Source organism: Camelus ferus, chromosome 3, assembly GCF_009834535.1.
Source record: "Camelus ferus isolate YT-003-E chromosome 3, BCGSAC_Cfer_1.0, whole genome shotgun sequence".
Taxonomy (NCBI): Eukaryota; Metazoa; Chordata; class Mammalia; order Artiodactyla; family Camelidae; genus Camelus; species Camelus ferus.
The window spans coordinates 22,779,684-22,804,016 of NC_045698.1; the positions used below are offsets into that span (position 1 = coordinate 22,779,684).

The following is a 24,333-nucleotide window of genomic DNA, read 5'->3' on the forward strand; positions in this document are numbered from 1 at the left end:
CTTCATTCTTTCTCATCTCCTCCCAGCTCCCCAAACCGCCTCCCTTTCTAGTCTACCTGCAGATACTCCAGTTCAGTTCACTAACCTTCTATAAAAGGAGCAATTCCCCAATCCCATCCTAGGCAAATGTGTGTGAATGACTCCTCCTTCCTATCATTTGAAAGCCACTGTTGTCCTATTTTGCTGTCCATAAAAATTTCCCTCTGTCATTCAAATGTAAAAATTAATTTTTGTTTACCTTTTGAATCATACTGAATTTAAAAAATAGAAATCAGTTATGAACCAGGATTTGCTGATGGTTTCACCAGGAACCACAACCCAAGAAAACGGAGCCAGCTAAATTTGCATGCAAGGCATCACATCTCTCTGCTTCTAAAAATTCATACTTCCTTAACCGTTCTCCACCTCCTGAAGCTCAGAGAATTGAAACCCTAACCTACCGCAGGCACACAGCCCAGTTCCCTCAGTGACACAGAAACTGAATGAAAACTTCTGTTAAAGGGGCAAGGGTACAAGGGAATAAATGCTGTATTCATTTATGTGCACTTGGTTAACATGGAATATTTAGCATGATTTTGCAGGAGGCCAGATCCGGCATTGCAAAATATGCCTTAAAATTGATATCAACATTATTTTGAGCTAAAGGCACTTAGACAGCAGGTGCAAGAAGGCTACTCGGACCCTCTCTTTTTTCTTTGTAAAAGCAGGGGATGAAACCCCCATATGGAAGCTGTCTTCCCATATACAGAAGGAAAGTAACATTTTTATCATCAAGACTAGAAGTTGAGACTGAGAAAATTCCATACAAATAGACCTTTTCTTAAATAATTCTTATTTTTGTATAGCCTCTCCACATAACTAACTTTACCACAATTACCTCTAATTCAAACCAGTATAAAAGCATCTAGATTTTGCCACTTTGGGTCTTCATTCCTTATAAGGGCTTCTGTGTCATGTAAATCATATACTAAATAAATTTGTATATGCTTTCCTCCTGTTTCTTAGTTTGAAGTCAATTGAGTTCTCAGGCCCAGTGAGGACCCACAGAGGGTGGAGGCAAACCCTCTCCTACAAATTCTGCCTCTCCTACAATTTCTTTAGATGGGTGCATGTGAGAGAGAGGGATGAAGGTGTGTGTGTGTGTCTAGGGGGCAGCAAGTAGACTGGGTCCATGTTTATTTTCATGTTTACTTTTATTTTATTATGACTCAGAGTTTTATGACACATTTTTAAAAAGAGATTAATTTGTATTGTTGTCTGCATTTAATCTTTTAAAAGTCAGACAGCATTAGAAGGCGAAAGCGTCTGGGGAGGAATGTTTTCACGTTGATGTTCAGACTTGGACTCACTCCCCTGTCGTCTGTGTGGCCCTCAGTGTCTGCACACACACCATCCCCTCTCTGGTTTTCCCAGAGAAGATATAACTCCCTTCTCCGACGAGGGTGGGTGCCGTGGATCTAATTGCTCCATATGTAGACTTAGTTGTTCACCCTCTTTTTTACCCCCATCCCTGGCACCCTCAGGCTTCCATGGCAGCTCAGGTTTGCACTCTGCTTCTACTTTGCCAAATCCCTAACCATTCCTCCACCTCCTGTTCCTCTTCATATTTTGAGATTCTGTACCACATATGCCTTCTACGAGAGCGGCCGTGAGAATGCACTTCTTGAATCTCCCTCTGCAGGGAATGAGGTTGACGCAGAGCCTGGTGGTCACCACTGAACATTGCTTTTACCAAGTGTTGCTCTGCTGGAGTCTCCGAGCCTCTCTCGCTCTTGGGTACAGTGTCTTCTCTTGTTGCACATTGGGGCCTAGGAGTTTATTTTTGGGTGCCACCTTGAGCCCACACAATACCGCAGCTGGGCAACAATCAGTGGCAAAGAACGTAGGTTGGCTGTCTCCCCTCTGCATTCAATGTAGGCAAATGGGTCTCAAAGAGAGTTACCTGGACCCCTGTGGTTTAAGTTGAGAACTTAAACTTATTACTCCTAGTGCTCCCTCTGTTGGACCCAGACATGTGCACAGACAGCTCAGTTGAAACCAAGTCCAAACGAAAGTCACTTTGACATCCTAGGAATTCATCACTTCCTACCATGGCAGTTAGAGCTCCCTCCTCTACGATGTCTCCAGCTTCCAGCTCTTCCTTCTTCTTTCTTCAACCTGTCAGGGAAGGGAAAATTTCCCCCTACTCCTCTTGATTCTTTTGACTGGTCTAATAATTAAATTGACAAGAGACTGAGTAACAGGAGAAAAACAAATTTAATTTGTATGAATGGGTAGAAGTGACCAAAGGAGGCAGTTTTTTTTTTTTTAAATACTTCTTAGACAAATAAACAATACATTTCTGAAGAATTGACAAGGCAAAAAAAGTTTGGGCTTGGGGTAGTAAATTAGTAAAGTAACAAGTTTTGGTGATCTAACCTTCCTGGCCTTGAAGTCCCTGTTTCTGATAATAAGGATGTCTCTCTGTCTCCTGGTACAAGGAGGGTACCTTTCACATGGGAGATTTATTTCTTGCTTCCAAGGGGACAAGGAGGTCCTTCTTGTATCAGCTGTTTCTCAAGTAACTTTAATTCAAAATAATCAATGTGCCAAATTGGTATATTTTGGGACTGCCTGCCCTGAACCCCATAAAACTCAATCTTTATATCACCTCAGACATTCCACACCTCACTCTCTTCCTTTTCACGTGGGATAAAATCCTCGGACTTCATTCAGGGCCCTTTGTCATCTGGCTTCGCCCCACTTTTCCAGATGAATCTCCTACTCCTCCACTGTGCCAACTCTCTGCTCCAATAGGATTGACTCCTCATGGCCTTTCCATGTGCCTTACTCGTTTTGCGGTCGTACCTACCTGAGAGTCTTCCTCTTTTCCCACTCCAAATGTTCTCTCTCATATCCCTAGGTCTAGTTTAAGGCTGTTTTCCTCTTCAAAGTGTTCCCAGTCTGTTCCAACCCAGAAGCCCAGCTCTCTGGAATTTTATAGTATTTGTGGCTGTAATTTACCTTTCACAGTTACAGGGAGTCCTGCGCTATTTTGTGTGTAGCACAGATCTATTTCTCTGGGTGTAGACACCACTGCAGGGAAGCTGTGGGATTCCTTGGTGCTTATTAATAGTAGGGATGGGTGAGGAGGAAGAGGCAGTGGTGCTATCTTGGATATAGAGAAAGGCTAGACCTGGGCTTCTGGAGCTCTTCAAAGCCAGCACTTCCTAGCTTTAAATACTTTCACATCTAAATTAACGTCACCCAAACACTCTCTTCTGCATCATCCTGTTTTTCTTTCATTTTTTTATAGAACTTATCTGAAACTACCATCTCTATTTAATTCTTTACTTGCTTATTGTCTTCTCCATGAGTTTACAGTGACCCTTTCAGTTTTATTCTTTCCTGAATTCCCAGCACTTAAAGCAGTGCTGGCATATAGTGGGTGCTCAATGTATGAGTGAATAACTGGGAAAGGATCTCTGGGCAGTTTCCTGTACTTGTGTAAAGAAAGTTGTAGCTCTTTCTGTCCTGGAAGAGAGGGAGGGGAGGTTGTGGGTCAAATGACTCCAACCAGTGCCCTGAACTCTGTCCTTTCTCAGCCAGCATCCAGATTTTGACAGAGAACCATGGCTCCCAGGCTCCTGGGGCCCAGGACACCTGGTGAGCCACTAGTTACCCCACTTTATGAGATCATTCCAATCAAATACCCGCTACAGTTCCCCCGGGGCACTGTTAGCCCCAAGGGAACTGTGGTCAGCTGGCCAGAGTTTGGTCAGAGGGGTTGCTTCTGTAACTGCCTTTGGGTTTGCAGACTCCAGGCTAGCAAGCAACCATGCTGGAACAGTGGTTACTGGGTGAGTTTTATCTTTTTACAGTTTAATTTTCATATTTTTATTTTTGACTTTTTCAACTTTCTCAGTGAAGTGTATCTTATATACTGTAAAATGCACAAATACTAAGTAAAATTTTACATCTGTATATGCCTGTCTAACTGCTACCCAGATCAAGACATATTCAGCATCCCAACATGTTCCTTCATACTCATTCCAAATTATATTCCCCAAGGGTAACGTGATCTAGATTTCCATAGATTATTCCTGCCATTTTGGAAGGTTCTACAAAACGAATTATACAGTGTTTCATTTTTTAAAGGTGGTCATCTAGCCTGACACTGCATGCATAGGAGTGGGCTAGAGCTTTTGCAATATCCCTCAGTCTGCAGCAGTGTGACTCAGGCAGTGTAGGATCTGAATCATGATTCACTCCGTGTACAACGTACAGCAGAGCTTATTTAACCTTGTTGATCCTCGGTTTCCTCATCTATAAAATGGAGAGACTGATCATTCCTACTTTGAAAAGTGCTTGTTAGGATGAGTAATATACGTAAAGTGCCTCATTGCAATGTACTTCTGCACTCATTGGCACTGTCTGGATTTGAACGCTGTGACTTTGGCTCCTTTCCTTTGGATTTTACCTGCCAGGGTCAAATACCGGAGTAGGGGGTGGCCTACAAAGATCATTTCTCAGAAAATGGGCCAGATGTGTTGATCTTTTTCAGTATGGGCATTTCACTTTAATACAAGAAACGTTTATGAAACAACTGCAAAGCTCAGTGCTTGTCATTCCTGTTTTATTCATTCCCACATTCACTCACAAGTCAGATCCAATCTTTGAGGCATTTCACTTTCCTGGCTTCGGTTCAGGACCAGGGGCGGTCCCTTTAAGGCCCTGGAAAGGGTCTCGGTGTCGGTTTCGGCGAGGAGGCCACGCCCCATCACGTGTCCGCAGCCCCAGCGGGGCGGGGCCGGCGTCTCTTGGCTGCCGTCAGTTCCGGTTCTCTGTCAGTCGCAAGCGAGCGAGCGAGCAGAAAGCAGGTCGGCTACCGGAGCGGAGCGTGAGTGCTCGGGACCCCGCCCCCACCCCTCGAACTCCCACCCGGCCGACCCCCACCTTCCCAGCGGGGCCGCTTGCCGCCTGCGGCCGTCCCTTTCGTCGGCGACCGCTGCGGGAAATGGCGGCGCTGCCTGATCTCTCCCTTTCCTTCCTCGGCCTCTCCGAACCACCTTCTCGGTCCCCGATTCCGCGCCTCAAGCGCTGCAGAACCTTCTGCGCCTGAGACTGGTCCCCAGGGCGGCGGGGCGCGGCAGGGCTGGGGCGAGGAGCCGCGGGGAGGGGGCCGGGGCGCCCCCGGGACAACGCAGCGGCCTCCGGGGCCCGGGGGGGGCGCGTGCGGGGCCTGCGCCTCCCCAAGGTCTCTCAGGGGCCCCCACTTCTGCCCCCAGGATGGGGGGCGCTCTGGGGCCGGGAGGGCGCGGACCTTGTCGGAGGAGGGTGGGGGGTGCGGTTGGGGCTCGGGGATGTGGAGAACGGCTGGTTGGTTGGGGGTAGTGAGCGCTTCAAGAGAAGAAAATGGCGCTTGGTGCAAGTCCCTCCTCTCCCCACGCCGTCTCCTCCGCATTTCGCCGCCTCCCACGCCCCCTCCGACCAACCTGTCTCCCCCTGCCCAAGCCGTTCCCAGTCCTGGGGTCCTGGCGGCTTCTTGGCACCGCGCGACCCTCTTCCTCCTTTTCGGTGCTTATCGCCCTCGTGTTGTACCGAAATCATGGGCCCTTTAGTTCTAGTTTATTTTCACCTCGTGTCTTCTAATCCTCCTCCACGCCATCATTAAAGATCGAAGATTTATTTTCTTAGCTGTGTTTTGCATATGTTCTACACCACCGCTTTTAGTATCGTTTTGTCAGGATTAAGAGTCTGCATCCCCCACCCCTTTTTTTCCTTGAGCAGTAAAACCTCATTAAGTAAAAGGGTATTTTGTTAGAGGTTCAAAGAGGCTGGCTTTGGTTACCATCACTTTGTCTTTGTGTTGGATGGACTTATTTGGGTTAAACACCCAAGCTGTTTCTTTGGTGATTCTTTGAAATGATCTTAGGCCCCCAGGCGCCTTTCATGAACAGATGGTAGGGTTATGCTTGGCCGTTTCAAAGTGAAAATAGGTTATGTTTAATTTAATTACCTTTGAAAAATGTTTCTTGGCATTATTAGCAGCTGGCATTAAAAAATAAATAAATTGATCTTGGAGATTAGATTGTAAAGTGGAGCAGTGACAATACTAATGTATAAAACGTGCTTATGAACGTTGCTGCTCCCTTCTGAATTTACTCTTCTTGTCATCAAAAAATTGCCAGTGGAAATCAACATGGCTGGGTTGGGCATGGTTTGAGCTTTTTGAATTAGGGGCTAGGCCGAGGATGGCCCATCTCCTTTACCTTGACCTCCTGTTGTGGGACACATTCAGTGCCAGTGCTAGTGCAAGTTTAGTCGAGACCTGAATTATTTATGATTTTTTTGAAGTCTTTTTTTTTTTTTTTAATTCAGCAAACATAACAGTGTGTGTTGCGTATATTGGGCCCTTTAGGGCATAAAAAAATTAATAGGACTCAGTCTCTTCTGAGATGGAGATGAAGAGAGCAAAGATACTTGTTTTGAAAAGCATTTTACTACCTAGTATTATAAGTGCTTTGAAAAGAGGTAGAGTATGCCTTGGGATTCCTTGAAATTTGGGAAACATAGAGGCACAAAGAGTCTGCCTTGTGCTTAGGAAGTGTAAACATACACGTGAAAGCAGGGCTCTGCCTGATACCTCTGCATGGGGGGCCTGGGGAACTAGGGTCACAGTAGGAATTTGTAGAAGGTTTTTGCCCCTCCCATAAGCACATTCTTCAAATTTTAGTTGTATTACAGAGTAGAAAATCAGCGTAAAATGTAATTAACTGTGAATTATGTATAACTCTGAATTGGTACTTGATATTTTGATGGCATGGTCAAAAAGCCAAAAAATATTAAGAACATATACAAAATATGAAAAATAGGATTATAATGGTAAAATCAATTAGATATCGACATCTGTGTAGTACAGTTGTTTGCCATGCTGTGTGAATGTTGGGGTCATTTCCTGCAGAGAATAATTGTATAAAGCAGTACTGAGAGTAATTAATCATATTTCTTCCTGGTTTTAACAGTGATTGTTGTCAGCTGTCTTCTTGCAATTTACCCTATCCATAAACATCTAACCCTGCTAAAATGATGTATAAAAAGACCCATTGGCTTTGAGAGAGAGGTGTAGGAGTAATGAGATGGGTATGACATTTAGTTCTTGCTGGGCTCAGAACACTTCACTCAGCGTGTTATTTTCAATTTGGAAGAGCATAGATTAAGAGTATAAGTTCTAGCATTGTGCTCAGTGAAACAGCTCCAGTACCGCAAAATGGTAGAATGAACCATGGGATTCTTAAATCTTTGATTGGGGGAGAGTTAATTGTAGAACAATTCTTAAATTATTTTTGTAATGTATTTTTTCTTTCAGAATGCCTAAGTCAAAGGAACTTGTTTCTTCAAGCTCTTCCGGCAGTGATTCTGACAGTGAAGTTGACAAAAAGGTGACTATAACTGCACCATGTCATTTTCTTGATACTTAATTCATAACTATTGCCCACATCCAGTTCTGAAGGACAGTGAAGCATATCAGAATTTTAAAACGAGAATCTGGATAGGTGTTTCTGGAAGTGCAGTGGCCCCTGGACCACTTGATGAAAGTGCCTGTGTGCTTCTTGTAGACACATGCACGTGCCAAGCCCCTAAGTCATACTTGAGCAAGCCTCCGACTTAACAAGTCTCCTGTTGAGGCTTTTCAGGAGCCCTAAAGCTGCAGAACCACTGTCTTTAGACTCTAGGGGGGTAGCACTAGAATTAGGCCAAAGCCACTGTGTGTGCCATTATTTAGTAATCTGCCTAATCTGTAGGTATTCTGTGTAGTAGTTGAGTCAGATTATCTGAACTCCTTGACAGCAGTTGTCAGTTTGACAGATGTCTTGGCCATTGATGTTTATGCAGCCCTACGAGGATTACATAAAATGTAGGCTTGGTACTTTCTAAATCAGAATGTTATTTACACTGGTTCCCTCCTTTTAGTTAACACCCAACAAAGCTAACATGAAATTACCCATTTTGATAGAATAGGCTTTTTCTGCATTAGATAAGAACTGTGCTATTAAGTTTAACTGCATTTTGTTTAACTGAGCATCTCACACTGTGGTCAAGGCCTCTTCCATGCAGAACTGTCCTGTATCTCCTGAAAGCTTAGATAGTTGTGTGTCTGAGCTCAGTTAGCAGTGTTAGTTAAGAGAGAGTTTATATGAGAATCCTGGAGGAGATGCACCTTTATAGGGAAATACCGAATATGGTATCACCTGGAAGGTTGAAAGAAGGCTTCTAAGAGCATGCACAGCTGTATTCGAGAAGGAAACGTCCCTTAATTTTTAAATATGCACTTGAATACATTCATTTGACAAATTTTTATTGAGCTGTTATGTGCTAGTCATGTACCAGTCCACAGGGACTGTCTGGACCCTGATACAAAGAATAATTGCTTTCTGCGTATTGAGCTGAGTTAATTTTTGCCGTTTGTCTCAAATAGTACTATTAATCCTGTATTTACATTAAATAAATCCACTTTTTCAGTTTATGTACATGAATATATACATTATGTCGTACCTAGCTTCATCTAGTTTAGTAAAATGTTCAAAGTGTGTCCCTTCCTTCCATTAAGGAACATGACTGCCCTCTATTGTTTGGATTGAGAATTACTAGATTGCATGGGCTGTAGCTTACTTTGAGAATGAGGCCTTATGAAAAGCTTTTATAGTAATGCTGCTTTTAAAACATTGTTTTGATTTTGAATGCTAGCCCAACACATTGCTGTCTATCTTCAGTGAGCAATTTTGTGTGTGTGTGTGGTGAGGAAATTTTTTAAGTACTTTATTTTTTTTTTTTTAATTTTTAATTTTTTTTATTTTTAACTTTTTTGGTGAGGAAGTTTTGTGATCCTCTGGTGCCCAGTACAAAATAGCTTTCTTAACTTAGCCTACTCATAACCCTCCTAAGCCAATTTAAGTCCCTTTTGGAATAGACAGGCATAAGTAAATAATCATAAGTTGGTTTTATTCTTCCTAATTAGTATATTTTCTTTGAAAAATAAGTAACTGACTAGTTAATAGACTTGTGATTTCCAAAAGTTTATTCAAAAGCAGCAGGTGCCCCCTTCCCGCCATCATTTTTTCTCCCAAGGAAATCTTATGTGGAATTCAGTGTATAAAATAACTTTCTCTGAATACCAGTCTAATGCCTGAAGTATCTTCTGAGTTTCTTTTTTTCTCAATTTTTTTTCTTTTTTTGGGGGTGTGGGGGCGGGTAATCAGGTGTATATATGTATGTATGTATGTGTGTATGTATGTGTGTATTGATTAATGGTGGTATTGGGGATTGAACCCAGGACCTCATGTATGTTAGGCACAGTCTTCTACCGCTGAGCTGTCCCCTCCCCTCTTTTGGGTTTCTGACAACACGCTTCGAAAGCACTGTGCTGGATAACAGTGCTAGGTTAGTTTTACAGTTCTGTTGTCAAGTGAAACCTTGCGTATGTATATGTTTATGATTTTTTTTTCTTAATTAGCCTTTTGATCCTTTAAGTCTTCAAAAGTAGTGGAATCTTTTTAACCTGAGTTGTGTTTTGTTCTTATGCAAGTTTTAACCATATTCTTGTTTTTCTTTCAAGTTAAAGAGGAAAAAGCAAGTTGCTCCAGAAAAACCTGTAAAGAAGCAAAAAACTGGTGAAACTTCAAGAGCCTTGTCATCCTCCAAGCAGAGCAGCAGCAGCAGAGATGATAACATGTTTCAGGTAATGTTATTTCCTTAGATCCAGAGGAATTAATTACGTGACTTGATCTGAAGAATGTTAAAAGTACCTTAATCTGATAATGCATAATAATCTATCATGTATGTTACCATCCTCTTGACTGAAGATACTTGTGGGAATATAAGAACAAGTCAGTAGAAATGAAAGTAACTTACATGATGGTAGAGTATTGTTAAAATCTAGAATTCTGTAATTTTGCTATATTTAAAACAATGAAAATTCAAAAGTTGGAGAAATCCAAAAAAAGAGATTGAGAACTGCACATTTAGAAAGCAGTTTGGAAGAAGTAGATTTAGTATTGGGCTGTGAAGTACGGATAGAATATTCCTGGAAGGGAAGCAGTAATACGATCTGCTCTGTTTTGGCTTGATAACAGGAAAGGTGAGTGGGTTTACTAAAACTTGCCCTCTGTTTATATATTGTGGGTAGTAAGGTTGAGTAGAGAGGTAAAGTGAGAGAAGTTCATTAGAGGGAGTTGATCAAATTACCCAGATTTGGTATAGCTTCTTTTCTTGGGTTTCTTGTTTTAGGGAGACTTGATACTGGCCTCATGGTACAAGAAGGATTTATGGGGAGAGGCAGTGGGGATAAATTATGTGAGGTGATAAGGGCTTAGATGGTTTTTCCAAAGGATGAATAGTGATGATTATAGATCATACTGTTTATATGTAAGGAAGAATTATGAAAGAGCCTTCATTTCTTTGAGTAGATAGTACAATTAAAGTTATATTAAGGGCTGAGAAGTCGAAGGGCAGATTATTATGAGAGAGAAGGTGCTCTGAGAACCTTTTTCTGAGGCAGTGACAATTGAAGCTTAAGATATGAAGGAGCAGCTGGCCAAGCCAGGGGAATGGGGGAGGGAAGCATTTTCAAAGTAGAGGGTCTTGTGCAGTGCCTTGAAGTGGGAAAGAGCTTGCAGGAATTAGGGAGCCCCTGTGGCTGGAGTCTGGAAAGTGGCTGAGAGTATAGGTAGGAAATCTAATTGGAAGGGACCATGAAGAGCCAGATTTGCAGGGCTTTCCTGTTGGGAATTTTTAGTTTGAGTTTTATTCTAAGTGCAGTGGGAAGCTAATTTAAGGGGCAGAATGAAAAGTAAAAATCTGCAAGAGTATTACCTTTTCCTTCTGTGTATGTTTGTACTAAGTATTTACTTCGCAACTATCTTGGGCTTTTCTCTGATCAATTCTGTTTACTGTATGCCTGCCTTTACTTGGATAATAATAGAGCATCTGTGGCCTATTAATGGGTTTTATCTTGTCGACTTAACCCCTGATTTTACAGATAAAGAAACCAGGAGCCACATTTTGAGATTTTATACTGTTAGAGCAGTTTTGGGAAAGCAGTTCTACTTTTATGAGGAGGTTATCTCACCAAAAAGAGTGAATTCAGTTCTTAAACCTTTATTTTGAAGGCTCCTAAGCCTTATCCTTTTGAAAGTGCCTCTTGGAGTAACCATGGGCATTTTTTCTTTAATCCTTTTTAAAAAAATTGAATAGTACGGTTAACAATGTGTCAGTCTCTGGTGTATGGCATGATGTTTCAGTCATACATATATATACATATATTCGTTTTCATATTCTTTTTCACTATAGATTACTACAAGGTATTGAATTTAATTCCTTGTGCTGTACAGGATAAACTATTTTCAAAGTGACTTTTCACAGATCTAGTAGTCTGTGAAAGCAGTCTGTGTAGCCACTCTAAGATGTGATATTTAATTTCATTGCCATTAGAGCGTTTTCCTTGAAATAGTATTTTGGCCATAGAAAAATATTTTAGTGGTTAATACTGAATTTTAATTGGTTTAAGAGAACACTAGAGTATATTGGTTATATTAAATAAAATGAGGACTTCGTTTTTATTAGTAATAATGATTTGATAATTTCATTACAAAGATGGGTGAAGGATAGGGTTTTTGGAAGGAAAATAAGTTACTCTTGTTGTGTTTTGTAAGATTTTATAAAAAATTGTATATTTTTAAAAATAGGGCTGTATGTTTTCTGTGTTTTTTCATTTTCCAAGAAAAATGCCTTGAAGACAGTTTCAGGGTAGAACTTCTTTTGAAATTACTAGAATTTTTAAGGACCCAGATTATCAGGTGTACTTTACTAAAGACAAATAGATCGAAAATCTAAATTAAAATTGTTCAGGTATTGGTTAGTAGCCATAAAGCAGGACCTTTTTTTTTTTTTTTTTTTTTAACCTAAATACCAATCTCTTGAGAACAGAACTTGAGGAAATGATCTTAAATTCTGGTAAACCAGTATGTCAGACATAAGCAACTGTCTAAATGAAAGCTTCTGATTTGAAGAGACTTGTACACAGAGAAAGTCACTACGCCGATCTTTCAAACTGTTAGAATGGTTTGGACAGAATCCTGACGAGAGAGGACGTACTACTAGCCTTTTGTCTGGTTTCTTCAGCTCGGAATTTTAAGAGCTAGGTTCTGTAGGGTTATAATCTACTTGAGATGACTTAGGTGATGTTAAAGCTGCATTGGAGGACTGTCATGTAATTAGCACTTGTGTCTTAAAAGGTCAGAATGGTTGAGGCAGGGGACTGTGATCCCCATTCTTCAGAGATGGGTACATAAGATCAGTGATACTACTTTAGTTGATTTGATGATTTTAAGGATACACTTGTTACTTTGAATTATGTTATTGCAGAGTCAAATGTTCTTAACCTCGGAGTTTCATTTAGGGAGTCCATGAAATTATTATTTTATTTGAATATTTTTGTATTTGAAGGGATTATTTATAACCTTAATCAGTTCCTAAAAGGGGACAGGAAATCAAAAAAAATTTGAGATTCACTGTTCTGTAGGATGTACATGTTATTTTTTCCCTGCTAACCTCCAGATTATAAGCATGTAAAAACTTATGCATTTTGTGACATGATTCTGTTACTTTCTCCTATGACATGTAAGTGCAGTGATCTTTATTCTTTCTACTTTTAATCATTGTATTTTTTTTTAAGAGTTTGTCAGCTTTATTTCTCAAGGGAGAGGTCACTATTGGACAAGTTATTTTCTTTTTTAAAAATAAACTTTATTGAGATATAATTTATATAAAATAAAACACACACATTTGAAGCATGATGAGCTGTAATAAATGTACAGGCTGTTGTAGTGAGGCTGTTTCCATCACCCCAGAAAGTTCCCTCTGGCCTCCCTTTATAGTCCATTCCCGTGTCCTAGCTAAGCACTGGTCTGATTTCTGTCACTATAAATTTATTTTGCCTGTTCTAGAGCCTCATATAAATGGAATCATATAGTTTATATTGCTTTGTGCCTGGCTTCCTTTGCTCACTATAGTGTTTTGGGATCAGTCCTTGTTTTGAGTATCTGTAGTTTGTTCCTTCTTATTGCTGATTTTTTATTCCATTGTATGATTGTGCTACAGTTTGCTGATCCATTATGCATTCATTTTGAATGGACGTTTGGATTGTTTCTATTTTTCAGCTATTGAGAAAAAAGCTATTGTGAATATTCTTGTACAAATCTTTTGTGGACATTTTTGCTTTTTGGGTAAATACCAGATGTATTTGTTGGGTCTTAGGCTAAGTGTATGTTTAACTTTATAAGAAACTGTCAAACTGATTTCCAAAGTAGCTCTTCTATTTTGCACACCCACCAGCAATGTATGAGATTCCAGTTGCTCCACGTTGTCATTGGGTATTGCCAGTCTTTAAAAAATTTATCCAGTTTAATTAATGGATGTTTAGCTTTACTTTGTATTTCCCCAGTGTCTTACATCTTTTTTTGAAGAATCTGTTCAAGTCTTTTGCCTATTAAAAAAAAAGTTCATTTAATTTATTGAGCTTAAGAATTCTTTATATATTTTAGATACAGTTCTTTGTCAGATGCAAGTAAAGTGAATATTTTCTTTGGGTCTGTGATTTGTCTTTTTAATTTCTTAAGTACCTTTAAAAAGCTTTAATTTTGAAGATGTCTTTTTATCAATTTTTCTCTTTTGTAGTTAATGCTTTTTGTTTCCTATTAAAACATAGTTCTCTACCCCAACCACAAAAATTACTTCATTTTAATTTTTTTTATTTTTCACAAAAATTTTGCCAGTTTTTTTTTCGAGGGGGATAGAATTTTTATGGTTTCTTAAAAAATTTTTTTATTGAAGTGTAGTTGATTTACAATGTTAGTTTCGGGTGTACAGCAGTGTGATTAGTTATACATACATATACACATACATATTTTCTTTTCAGATTCTTTTCCATTATGTGTTATTACAAGAAATTGAATATAGTTCCTTGTGCTGTACAGTTGGTCCTTGTTGCTTATCTATTTTATATATAGTAATGTGTGTCTGTTAACCCCCAACCCCTAATTTATCCCTCCCTGACCTTTCTCCTTTGGTACCATGGTTTGTTTTGTATGTCCTAGAATTTTTATAGTTTTAACTTTCATGTTTAGATTGCTAATCCATGTGGAATTAGTTTGTGTATAGTGTGAAATAAGGGCTGAGACTAATTTTTCACCTCTGTACGGATAATCCAGTTGTACCATTACCATATGTTGAAGACTATTCTTTTCCCATTGAATCATGTTGGATCTTAAAAAGAAAATCAGTAAATATATAAAATATGTATTTATTTCTAAACTCTGTTCTGTTCCATTGATCTGTATGTCTATCTTTTTTTAAGGTATTTTTTATTTAGTTTAATTTTAAAATGGAGGTACTGGGGAATGAACTCAGGACTTCGTTCATGCTAGGCACGTGCTCTCCCCCTTTTTGTTGGTCTTTACTCCAGTACCACACTGTCTTACTTACTGTGTGTGCTTTTATGGTGAGTCTTGAAATCTGGTAGTGTAAGTCCTTTAACATTATTCTTCATGTTCATAATTATTTTTGCTATTCTATGTCTTTTGTATTTTCATACACATTTTATGATTAGCTTGTGAATTTTTACCAGAAAGCCTACTGGGATTTTGATTCAAATTGGGGAGAATTGGCAACTTGATAGTATTAAAAGTTCCTGTTTGTGAATACAGTATCTTTCTCCGTTCATTCATTTATTTTTGTTTATTTATTTATTTTAAATTGAAGTATAATTTACAGTGTTGTGTTAGTTTCAGGTGTACAGCAAAGTGATTCAGTTTTTGTATATGTATATCTGTTCTTTTTCAGATTCTTTTCTATTATAGGTTATTACAAGATATTGAATATAATTCCCTGTGCTATACAGTAGGTCCTTGTTTTATCTATTTGATATATAGTAGTGTGTATATGATAATCCTAAAGTCCTAATTTATTCCTCCCGCCTCCCTGCTTACTTGGTAACCATAAGTTTGTTTTCTGTGTCTCTGAGTCTTTTTTTTTTTTTTAAATTAAGTTTATTTGTATCATATTTTAGATTCCACATGTAAATGATGTATAATATTTGTCTTTCTCTTTTGGACTTTCTTCACTTAGTATGATATCTCTAGGTCCATCCATGTTGAATGCAAATGGCATTCATTCATTCTTTTTTATGGCTGAGTAATATTCCAGTGTGTGTGTGTGTGTGTGTGTGTGTGTGTGTGTGTATGTATGTATGTGTATGTACATGTACCACATCTTTACCCGTTTATCTGTTGATGGAATGTTTAGGTTGCTTCGGTGTCTTGGCTATTGTAAATAGTGCTGCTATGAACATTGGGGTGCGTGTATCTTTTCTCATTCTAAAACTCTGATTCAAAAAGTTTTCTCCAGATATATGCCCAAGAGTGGGATTGCTGGATCGTGGGATTGCTGGATCGTATGGCAATTCTATTAGTTTTTTAAGGAACCTCCATACTGTTTTCCATAGTGGCTGCACCAGTTGACATTCCCATCATCAGTGTAGGAGGGTTCCCTTTTCTCCACAGCCTCTCCAGCATTTGTTATTTGTGGACTTTTTGATAATGGCCATTGTGACTGGTGTGAGATGACACCTCATTGTAGTTTTGATTTGCACTTCTGTAATAATTAGCAATGTTGAGCATCTTTTCCTGTGCCTATTGGCCATTTTGTGTCTTTGGAGAAATGTCTGTTTAGATCTTCTGCCCATTTTTTGATTGTGGTGGTGTTTTTTTTTTTTTTTTTTTGATGTTGAGCTCTATGAGCTGTTTGTATATTTTGGAAATTAATCCCTTGTTGGTCACATCGTTTGCAAATATTTTCTCCCATTCTGTACGTTGTCTTTTTGTCTTGTTTATGGTTTCCTTTGCTGTGCAGAAACTTTTAAGTTTAATTAGGTCCCATTTGCTTATTTTTCTATTACTCTAGGAGATGGATTGAAAAAATATTGCAATTTATGAATTCTTAGAATTTTGTGTTGATGATTTTATCTGTTGAGTTATACATCATCCGTTTAATTCTTTCCTGCTAGTATTTCCACTAAAATATTGAAATGACATGTTGGGAGCAAACATCTTTGTCTTTTTCCTGATGTTGGAGCAAAATATCCTTCTAATTCTTTTCCCTTTAATGCCCCATTGCTTAGCCTCAGGAATGAATGTGCATACTGTGGATTTGCTACCTTGGGCTTGGAGATTGTAAAGTCGTGGAATAAAAATGGTGCAGTTTTCTGTATGGCCTATCTTTATTTGGAGATTTGCTTTAAAGCTTTCTTTCTATGCTAAAGTGAACACTAGATATATGAAGGGATAGTATACAAAATGCACAGTTACTTTTAGTGTACAACGAAGGTTCAGATTGTGGTAGAGCAACATTAGTCTGTGTCCCTAGGCTTTCCCTTTCTCCTAGCCCTACAGCTGTTTAGTGCTGGTGTTCTCTGAAGCATTGTTGGCAAATTTTAGTGTGTCACTTTATTGACCTATAATCTTTTCTGAGTTTGAATAATTTCTTACTTAGTGTAATTGAACACAAGTTATTTGAAACGTGACTAGGAACTTTAGATTGTAAATTCCCTAAGCTTGAAATACGTGGATGGTCAGTCATGTTTGTAAGGAAGAAAATGCTTCTACGAAGTTCATCGGTAACAAACAAAGACATTTATACACACCTTGTTGAAATTGTGGATGAAGAAGTTTGTGAGAAGTTTCTGGGGGACAAGCGTAGTAAAAGTAGCCCGCTAACCGTTTGTTGTGTTTACTGTACTGTGCTCTTCACAGAAAATAACTGAGTATTCGTTGTTACTGATTGAAGACTGGTAAAATGCCATTAATATACTTAAAATGTACTGTCTCTTTTTAAAAAATAGGTTGCTTTCAGTCTTGATTTTTAACTCTTTTTTCCAGTGAGATTTTAAAGTTGTATCCCTGTTTTTCTGCATCAGATTTCTCAGGACTATGGGCAAACATTGCAGTAGAGATATAATTATTCTGCTTCTGCTTTTTTTGTTTTGTTTTTGTTTTTGTTTTTGGTCCTTAGTCCAAGGACCTATAAAGGCTTCAAAATTCTCTTCCTGGCTTTTCAAGTCTTTTTCAGTACAGCTCCATCTATTCAGCCAGTCCTTGAATGTCATCAGTATTGTACCCTTCTGCTTTCCTTTGTCTATATCCTCATCACTTTTTTCTTCCTTTTACTTAATAAATGGCCTGTCATTTTTTTCAAGGTCAAATCCCACCGCCTGAAGTCTCTTCCACTGTTTAAACCCACACTGAATGCTTACTTGACTTGCCGAATCAATATTAATTTGGTAGCGTTTCAGTATATTTTAATTTTATTTATTTAGCTATCGCGTGGGTGAGTATAAAAACCAAACATACTGTTCATTTCAGTGAGGTAGTTGCCTAAGATACTTAAAATTTATTAGTTGTTAAATCAGTATTACAAATCACTATCGGGAGTGTCAGTGTGATAATTATTTTGGTCTTATTTATTCAGTTCATCCATTAAAACAGTTTACTGGGAACTCAATAATATGACAGGCACTGATTTAATTAGTGCAAACAGCAGTTCTCTCTCTTCAAAGGTTAACAATAAAGGGGAAAAGGAAACGTGGAAAGTTATAAAATGCAGATTAGGGAAGATGCTTTATAGAAGGAGGAGAATGAACGTGTTTGGAAATGGTAGATAAGAAACCATGGAAAGGGAAAGAATGTACCGTTGACCCTTGAACAACGCAGGTTTGACCTGCCTGGATCCACTTATACGTGGATATTCTTCAGTACTAAATACTACGTGGTTTGTAGTTGGTTGAATCTGAGGATGTGGAGGGCCCGACTATCAGTTATACTGCATTTAACCCCTGAGTTGTTCAAAGGTCAATTGTATATGCAAGAAATGGGGTACAAAAGGCAAGGAACTTATGAATTGATGATAATATGGGTAAATACAGAGAAGAGAGATTTGAAGGCACTTACCCATACCTGATGGACTGTATGGCAAGTGGGGGGCAGACCAACAGAACGAGAAACTTATTTGAGAACGAGAAACTAAAGGAAGATGAATAAGAAAAGGGAGTCTGAGAGGACCTAGGCAAGATGGAAGCCGTAAATGTGTACTTGTGTCAGCACAACTATGGTTCTACTGTAGCAAGGCTTGGTATCCCAATAAAGGGAATTATGTAATAATTAAGGGATTCAGGTTTGTAGGGGAAGGAACTTTTACATGATGATGTGTTTTAAGCACAGAATCGTAGCTAGTATTTGAAATAAGTAAGATTGAAGAGTAGGTTTAAAATGAGTAAAAGAGGAGTATTAGAGGTTTTGATTAGAAAGTGTGATTTCTTGGTTTAAGTGCTGGACTGAACACTAGCAGCATGACATCCTGAAAAGTGCCTACAGACACTGTTGAGTAAAGCCTTTTCCTTCCCTGTGCAACTCTGTAGTTTGTGTTGAGCAGCAGTGGAAGAAAAATAGTTTTCTGTGGAGTTTTAAGTTCTCAGTTTGAGGCTAAGTAGATAGTATTAAAGATGTTATTTGAAATGAAGGTCTAAAAGGAAAAGCTTTCTCATGTTATCATTGACTGGACCTCTGAATTCTTTTACTTAGAATGGTTGCTAAACCAATGTAGCTAAGTCTTGAGATTCTTTCAGTTGTAGTTTGTACAAGATTTTGTTTTCCAGTGATTTTTATTGTGATAATAAACACTTAACATACAATTTACCATCTTAACCATTTTTAAGCATACAGTAGTATTAAGTATGTTCTCATTGTTGTGAAACAGCTCTCCAGAACTTTTTCATCTTGTGAAACTGTTGCATAACAACTCTCCCTTTCTCCCTCTCTCCAGTCCCTGGTAACCACTCTGTCTGCCTCTGAATCTGACTACTCTTAAGTACCTTGTATAAGTGGAATCATCCACTTATACATCTGGATGGCTTATTTCACTTAGCATGTAATATCCTCAAGGTTCATTCATATTGTAGCATGTGATAGAATTTCCTTCTTTTTTTAAAGCTGAATAATGCTCTGTTGTACATATGTGCCACATTTTTGTCTGTTCATTTGATGATGAACATTTGGGTTGCTTGCATCTCCTGGCTGTTGGAATAATGGTGCTGTGAACATGGGTGTGTGAATAAATACCTCTTCAAGACCCCGCTTTCATTTCTTTTGGATATATATACCCAGAAGTGGGGCTACTAGATCATTGCTGGGTCATATGTTTTATTTCAGTTTTTTTTGAGGGACCTCCATTCTGTTTTCCATAGTGGTTATACTGTTTTACTAATGGTTCTTTTAATGCAAAAAATGATTGAAAACGTGAGATGTGCTTTGTTTAGTTTCATCCTTTTTAGAAAGATTTCTTTTTAACAATGATAATTCCTTTGGTGTAGTTTTGATATTGAGAATAGCAGTTATTTTTGCGATTAAAAGAGTAAGCTTTCAGCAAGTGTGGATATAAATATGGAAATCACTGTTGAACAGCTTTTTATGTTTTTGTTTCTTTTTACAGATTGGGAAAATGAGGTATGTCAGTGTTCGGGACTTTAAAGGGAAAGTCTTAATTGATATTAGAGAATACTGGATGGATCCGGAAGGTGAAATGAAACCAGGAAGAAAAGGTGAGATTTAATTTCCTGAATTAGTCCTAATATTGGGACTAAACTTAAAATTATTTAAGCTTAAAGTTGTTTGGACTTTACTTGAAACTGAAATAATGTTGGCAGTGCATAGGGCATGGAAGATCCTCACTGAGTTGATTGCTTCTCTTCTGTAGCTTTTTTGGACATGACACTTCAGTTATTTTAATGAGGTGTCTTCCATACAGCTGTTGAAATACCCACTGCGTCCCCACCCCTCAGTAATACCCCTAAAACCACTTCACTAGACTGTTAATTTATTTGAATGTAGCTTTAAAAAGATCACATCAGTTCTGAAGTAGAGTGGTGGCACTGGGATGGAATAGAATTGGGAATGGAAAATCCTGGTTTACAGTGTTTCCTTTTGGAGCATCTCCAAAAGGATATTCTTTAGGGTGGTATCTTTTAAGTGGCTCTTCATCCTTCCATTGTGCTTCATCCAGTCCCAAGCATGTCAGCATCACAGAAGAATACTTTATTCTTTCACCAAATAGCTAGAGAACATTTGTGTACCAACAGAAACTCATATATTTGTGTAGTTAGCCACTTTAGGTTGATCTTTAGCTAGTGGAAAAATGCTTCCTTACTTGCTTCTACTTTGCCTGCATGTCTTTTTAAAAAATACCACTTGTTTGCTTACTAAAATGATTTGATTAACTTTAAAGCCCTTCCTAAGTGTTATCCCAGTGCATTCTCCTCCTTCCTCTCAATTTCATATCCTCCCAGCAGTTTCCTGAGAAATACATTAGTTCTTCCAGTTCTAGTTCCTTTGTTTATATGAGTCCAGGATTAGAACATTGGACCGTTTAAAGTACAGAGTACTTTCTGTTCATTCATTAACATCTTAAATAGGAACAACACATCATTAGCTAATGGTTTAAATGTTTATGTGTTGGGTGATATGCTGAGTTTTTATCCACATTAGCTAATTTAATTACTCACAACAACCTTTTGAGTTACAAGAATCATTTTACTGGTGAGGAAACTGAGGCTTAGAGGTACTGTAATTTTTTAAAGGCCATAGTTAGCGATAGTGCAGATGGGATTTGAACCCTGACTGCATGACTGCAAAGTGCGCTCTTAACCAGTGTGAACGTTCTGACGAGTCCTGTTTGGATCATGCTTCTGATTTTTCCAAAGTGAAATGAATGCTCCTGGAAGAACTCAGGAGAGTCATTATGCTGAGTTCCTGTGGAAATTTTGAGCACACTAATGTTTGAACCAACTAACTGGTTGTAGAAATGGGATGTCAGATACCAAGTCTGGGCCTGGCCACTTAGCCTACTAGTTTGCCAGCACGTGTGAGATGAATCTTCAGATCGTCATTTGTTCTCACTGAGTGTAATAGGCATTATGTGCGGGTTGCAGTGTTGAAAGTAAAACTGGATATAAGATTGACCTGCTGAGGTCATTGTGACCCATATGTAATTAACAAATGGAAGAGATTTGATTCTTAATGTACCATTGTGCCATTCAAAATGGCAGTTTTGATAAAACAGTATTTTAGTTGGAAGTATTAACAAATCCTCAGGAAAACTTAAGTTGTCAATGTTTGATTTTTAAAACTTTTTTTTAGGTATTTCTTTAAATCCTGAGCAGTGGAGCCAGCTGAAGGAACAGATTTCTGACATTGATGATGCAGTAAGGAAACTGTAACATCAGAGCCATATAAAATCTGTACTGTTCTAGTTGTTTTAATCTGTCTTTTTACATTGGCTTTTGTTTTCTAAATGTTGTTTTCCAAGCTATTGTATATTTGGATTGCAGAACAATTTGTAAGATGAATACTTTTTTTTAAATGTGCATTATTAAAAATGTTCTGAGTGAAGCTAACTGTCAACTTTATTAAGGAGGATTGCTTTTGTGCCCACCACCTAGTGTAAAATAAAATCAAGTAATACAATCCTAACTGTTGTGGCCTTCTTTGATCAGAAGAATTGGTACTGTTAAGGCCAAAAATAACAGTTTAGACCTTGTAGTTTCAACTCAGCTTTTACATTCAAAAGGATTTGCATTGCATTGAATTTATAAGCTTTTGATTTGTGTAATTGTTGATCTGTTTTCTTCTAACCAAATGTCTGGACTTTTTATTTTTTTCCCCATGCCAATAATATTTCTGCTTTTCCCTTTTTTTCTTTACTTCATTTTTCTTTTAATAACTTACCTTGTCATATTCAGTTTTTGTTTCACTTTTTGCTATTTTTCTTGAATATATTATGCTAATTTGGAAAGTCTGAAACTGTCAGAATGTTAGTTATTTCAATAAGGTACTTGTAATTAAAATATATGAAAACTGCAATCACTAACTCTACTGTATTAAATATTAGGATATATAGTTTGATAAACAACATGGCTTGTATGAAAACTCTGAGCAAGTAGGTGTATGTCATTACCTGTAGTGTTCTGTGTAGTTGTTATCTTACTGCTTAGTCTGCAGAAAATAATGACTTAGATGTCTGATTTGCTTTCACTTATTAAGCATATTCACCATGGGATGATGTCTATAAAATCAGATACTGTTAAATTAGACTAGGATTTAATAAAAATAGTGACAGCTTACTGGCGTAACATTTTATTTTGTAGCATTGAGTATGGATTACATATAGCCAGAGAGATCAGTCAGCTTTACTGTCATGGTAGATAATGTGGTCACTTTTTAGGAGAAGGAGCATATAGAGCATATACTTGTGTTTTTTGGCCTTTGCTTCAGTAGACTTGGTTCTTTGGCAGTTAATCTACTGGACAATGGCATTCTAGACTTAATGTTACTAAGTTTTAGCAGGCACTCTGAAGTGGTTTTCATTGAACCATAGTGATGAAGCAGACACAGGTTGAGGCACAGATTTCAGGGGCTTTGCAGCAATAAATAAGGCATGGTGCGCCTTAGGAAAAGAATGTAAGGGAACTATGAAATTAAAGAAGGTGGCAATGAAGAGGAAGGAATTCTCTTCACACTAAATGGTAACACATGATATTTTGATCACGTTGATAAGACACAATTCTAGATAGAATAGTAAAAAGAAAGGTTTAAAGACATGTAAAAAAAATTCTTGTTGACAAATTATTTTGGTAGCTAATTTCAAATGGTTACTGCCATATCAGAGAGTTGCACTATTACACGAAGTTTGATTACTACGTCTAAAACATTATATAGTAGAATTGTCAAGGACTTGATTACAAAACCATCTGCCAGGCCACATAGAGTTATCAGTTTTTTTTTTCTGGCAGCTTTTCTCGGTACTTCTTTTACATTTTTAAGATTTTTTTTAAGTTTTTCTTTTTTAGTAGTAATCCTAATATGTACATAATTGGGGAAATAAAGAAATCTTTCCTGGTATTTTAACCTTCATCAAATAATAGGTACCAAAGTATTCAGAATATGTATTTTAGACAAATCATACTTGATTGAAAACTTTCCCCTTATTAGGGAACATACATATGTCCCAATTAGCTGAATTGGGTAGATTTGTAAAGTAATCCTTGTTATATATACAGAAAGGGTAGTTAGAACACAGAACTTTGATTTTGGTATAGATGAAGAGGGATTAATGGGTAATTTCCTAGGTTTATATGAAATTAGTGGGTGTATGCATTTTGAAGCAATCTGCTAATACAGAGATGGTGCTGAAATCTGTTACCTAGGCATTTTCTAGCTGTTTAGCATTTATGTCCTTAAAACTTCCACATAAGGAGTGTTTCTCTGGCAGATTTTGGTAAGGTTACTACTGCTAAATTCATTTCAATACATTATTGGATGTGCAATTTACAGAAATTAATCTTTTTTGTATGTAGAAAAGGATGAGAACTGGATTAAAAGAAGAGACAAAAATAACTTGTACTGGAAAGAAAAGATAAGAGTACTTCTGTTTTCTGTTTAAACTTTTCTTGCAAGATTTCTTCCAGGAAGAAAGCCTGGCATTTTGAGGCAGTGGTTTCTTACCTTGTAATGCCAAAAAGAATTTCACACCAGCCCTGAATGTGCTCAGTAGCAGGGCCTTTCTGATAGGTTTTTCCTCTTTGTCTTTTAAATGTCTTTTAAAATAATCTTGGCATTTTATTTAAAGAACAACCACTAAATAAGAAAAACTAATTTTATTATTCTCTCTTGTTTTGCTTCATAAATGCTTAAGAACTTCTTTTGAAGAATACTCCTACCTCATTAGCTAGTCAAGATGCTATGATGGTCAAACTATTTTACATAATGTGTTCAGAAAAAAAGGCATAGGGAAAAAGGTGTGTACATCCTGGCTTGGCTATTGAGGGGAAAAGAAAGAATTGAGTATTAATTATTTGAGTGTTCCTGGTGGTTGTATGTTAGAAGAGGACTATAAAAGTTTGAAATTAAAGAAAAGTGCTGATATTTAGATATCTCTCCTGAAATTCTTTGCAACTCACTTTTTATGGAAATTAATCCAGTGAAACACTCATTTTTGCCTTTTTTTTTTTTTTTTTTCCAATGGTGTTTTACCAGGTAAACTCTAGGGGTAAACATTCACATAGTAACAAATATGTAATCCTGTAATTGTGGAATACCTGTCTGCTCTGTTCGGTACATCTTCCATGGAGATGTCAATGAATATAATACTGCATCTGTGAATATTTTAAATGTTGAAATAAAAACAAGAAATGTA

The 24,333-nt window shown here is 37.8% G+C and overlaps 1 protein-coding gene across 2 annotated transcripts; it reads left to right on the forward strand.

Annotated features, from left to right (window-relative positions):
* Positions 1-4,757: 4,757 nt before the first annotated feature.
* On the forward strand, positions 4,758-24,333 carry SUB1 (SUB1 regulator of transcription). Of its 2 annotated transcripts, none has more exons than XM_032470655.1 (5): positions 4,758-4,879; positions 7,349-7,421; positions 9,596-9,718; positions 19,576-19,684; positions 21,279-24,333. In XM_032470655.1, the coding sequence occupies exons 2-5, from the start codon at positions 7,350-7,352 to the stop codon at positions 21,356-21,358; spliced, it is 384 nt and encodes a 127-aa protein (XP_032326546.1). In that variant the 5' UTR covers positions 4,758-4,879; position 7,349; the 3' UTR covers positions 21,359-24,333. The 2 variants fall into 2 exon arrangements, with proteins under 2 accessions (XP_032326546.1, XP_006187751.1); XM_006187689.3 differs by having other exon boundaries at positions 4,793-4,859.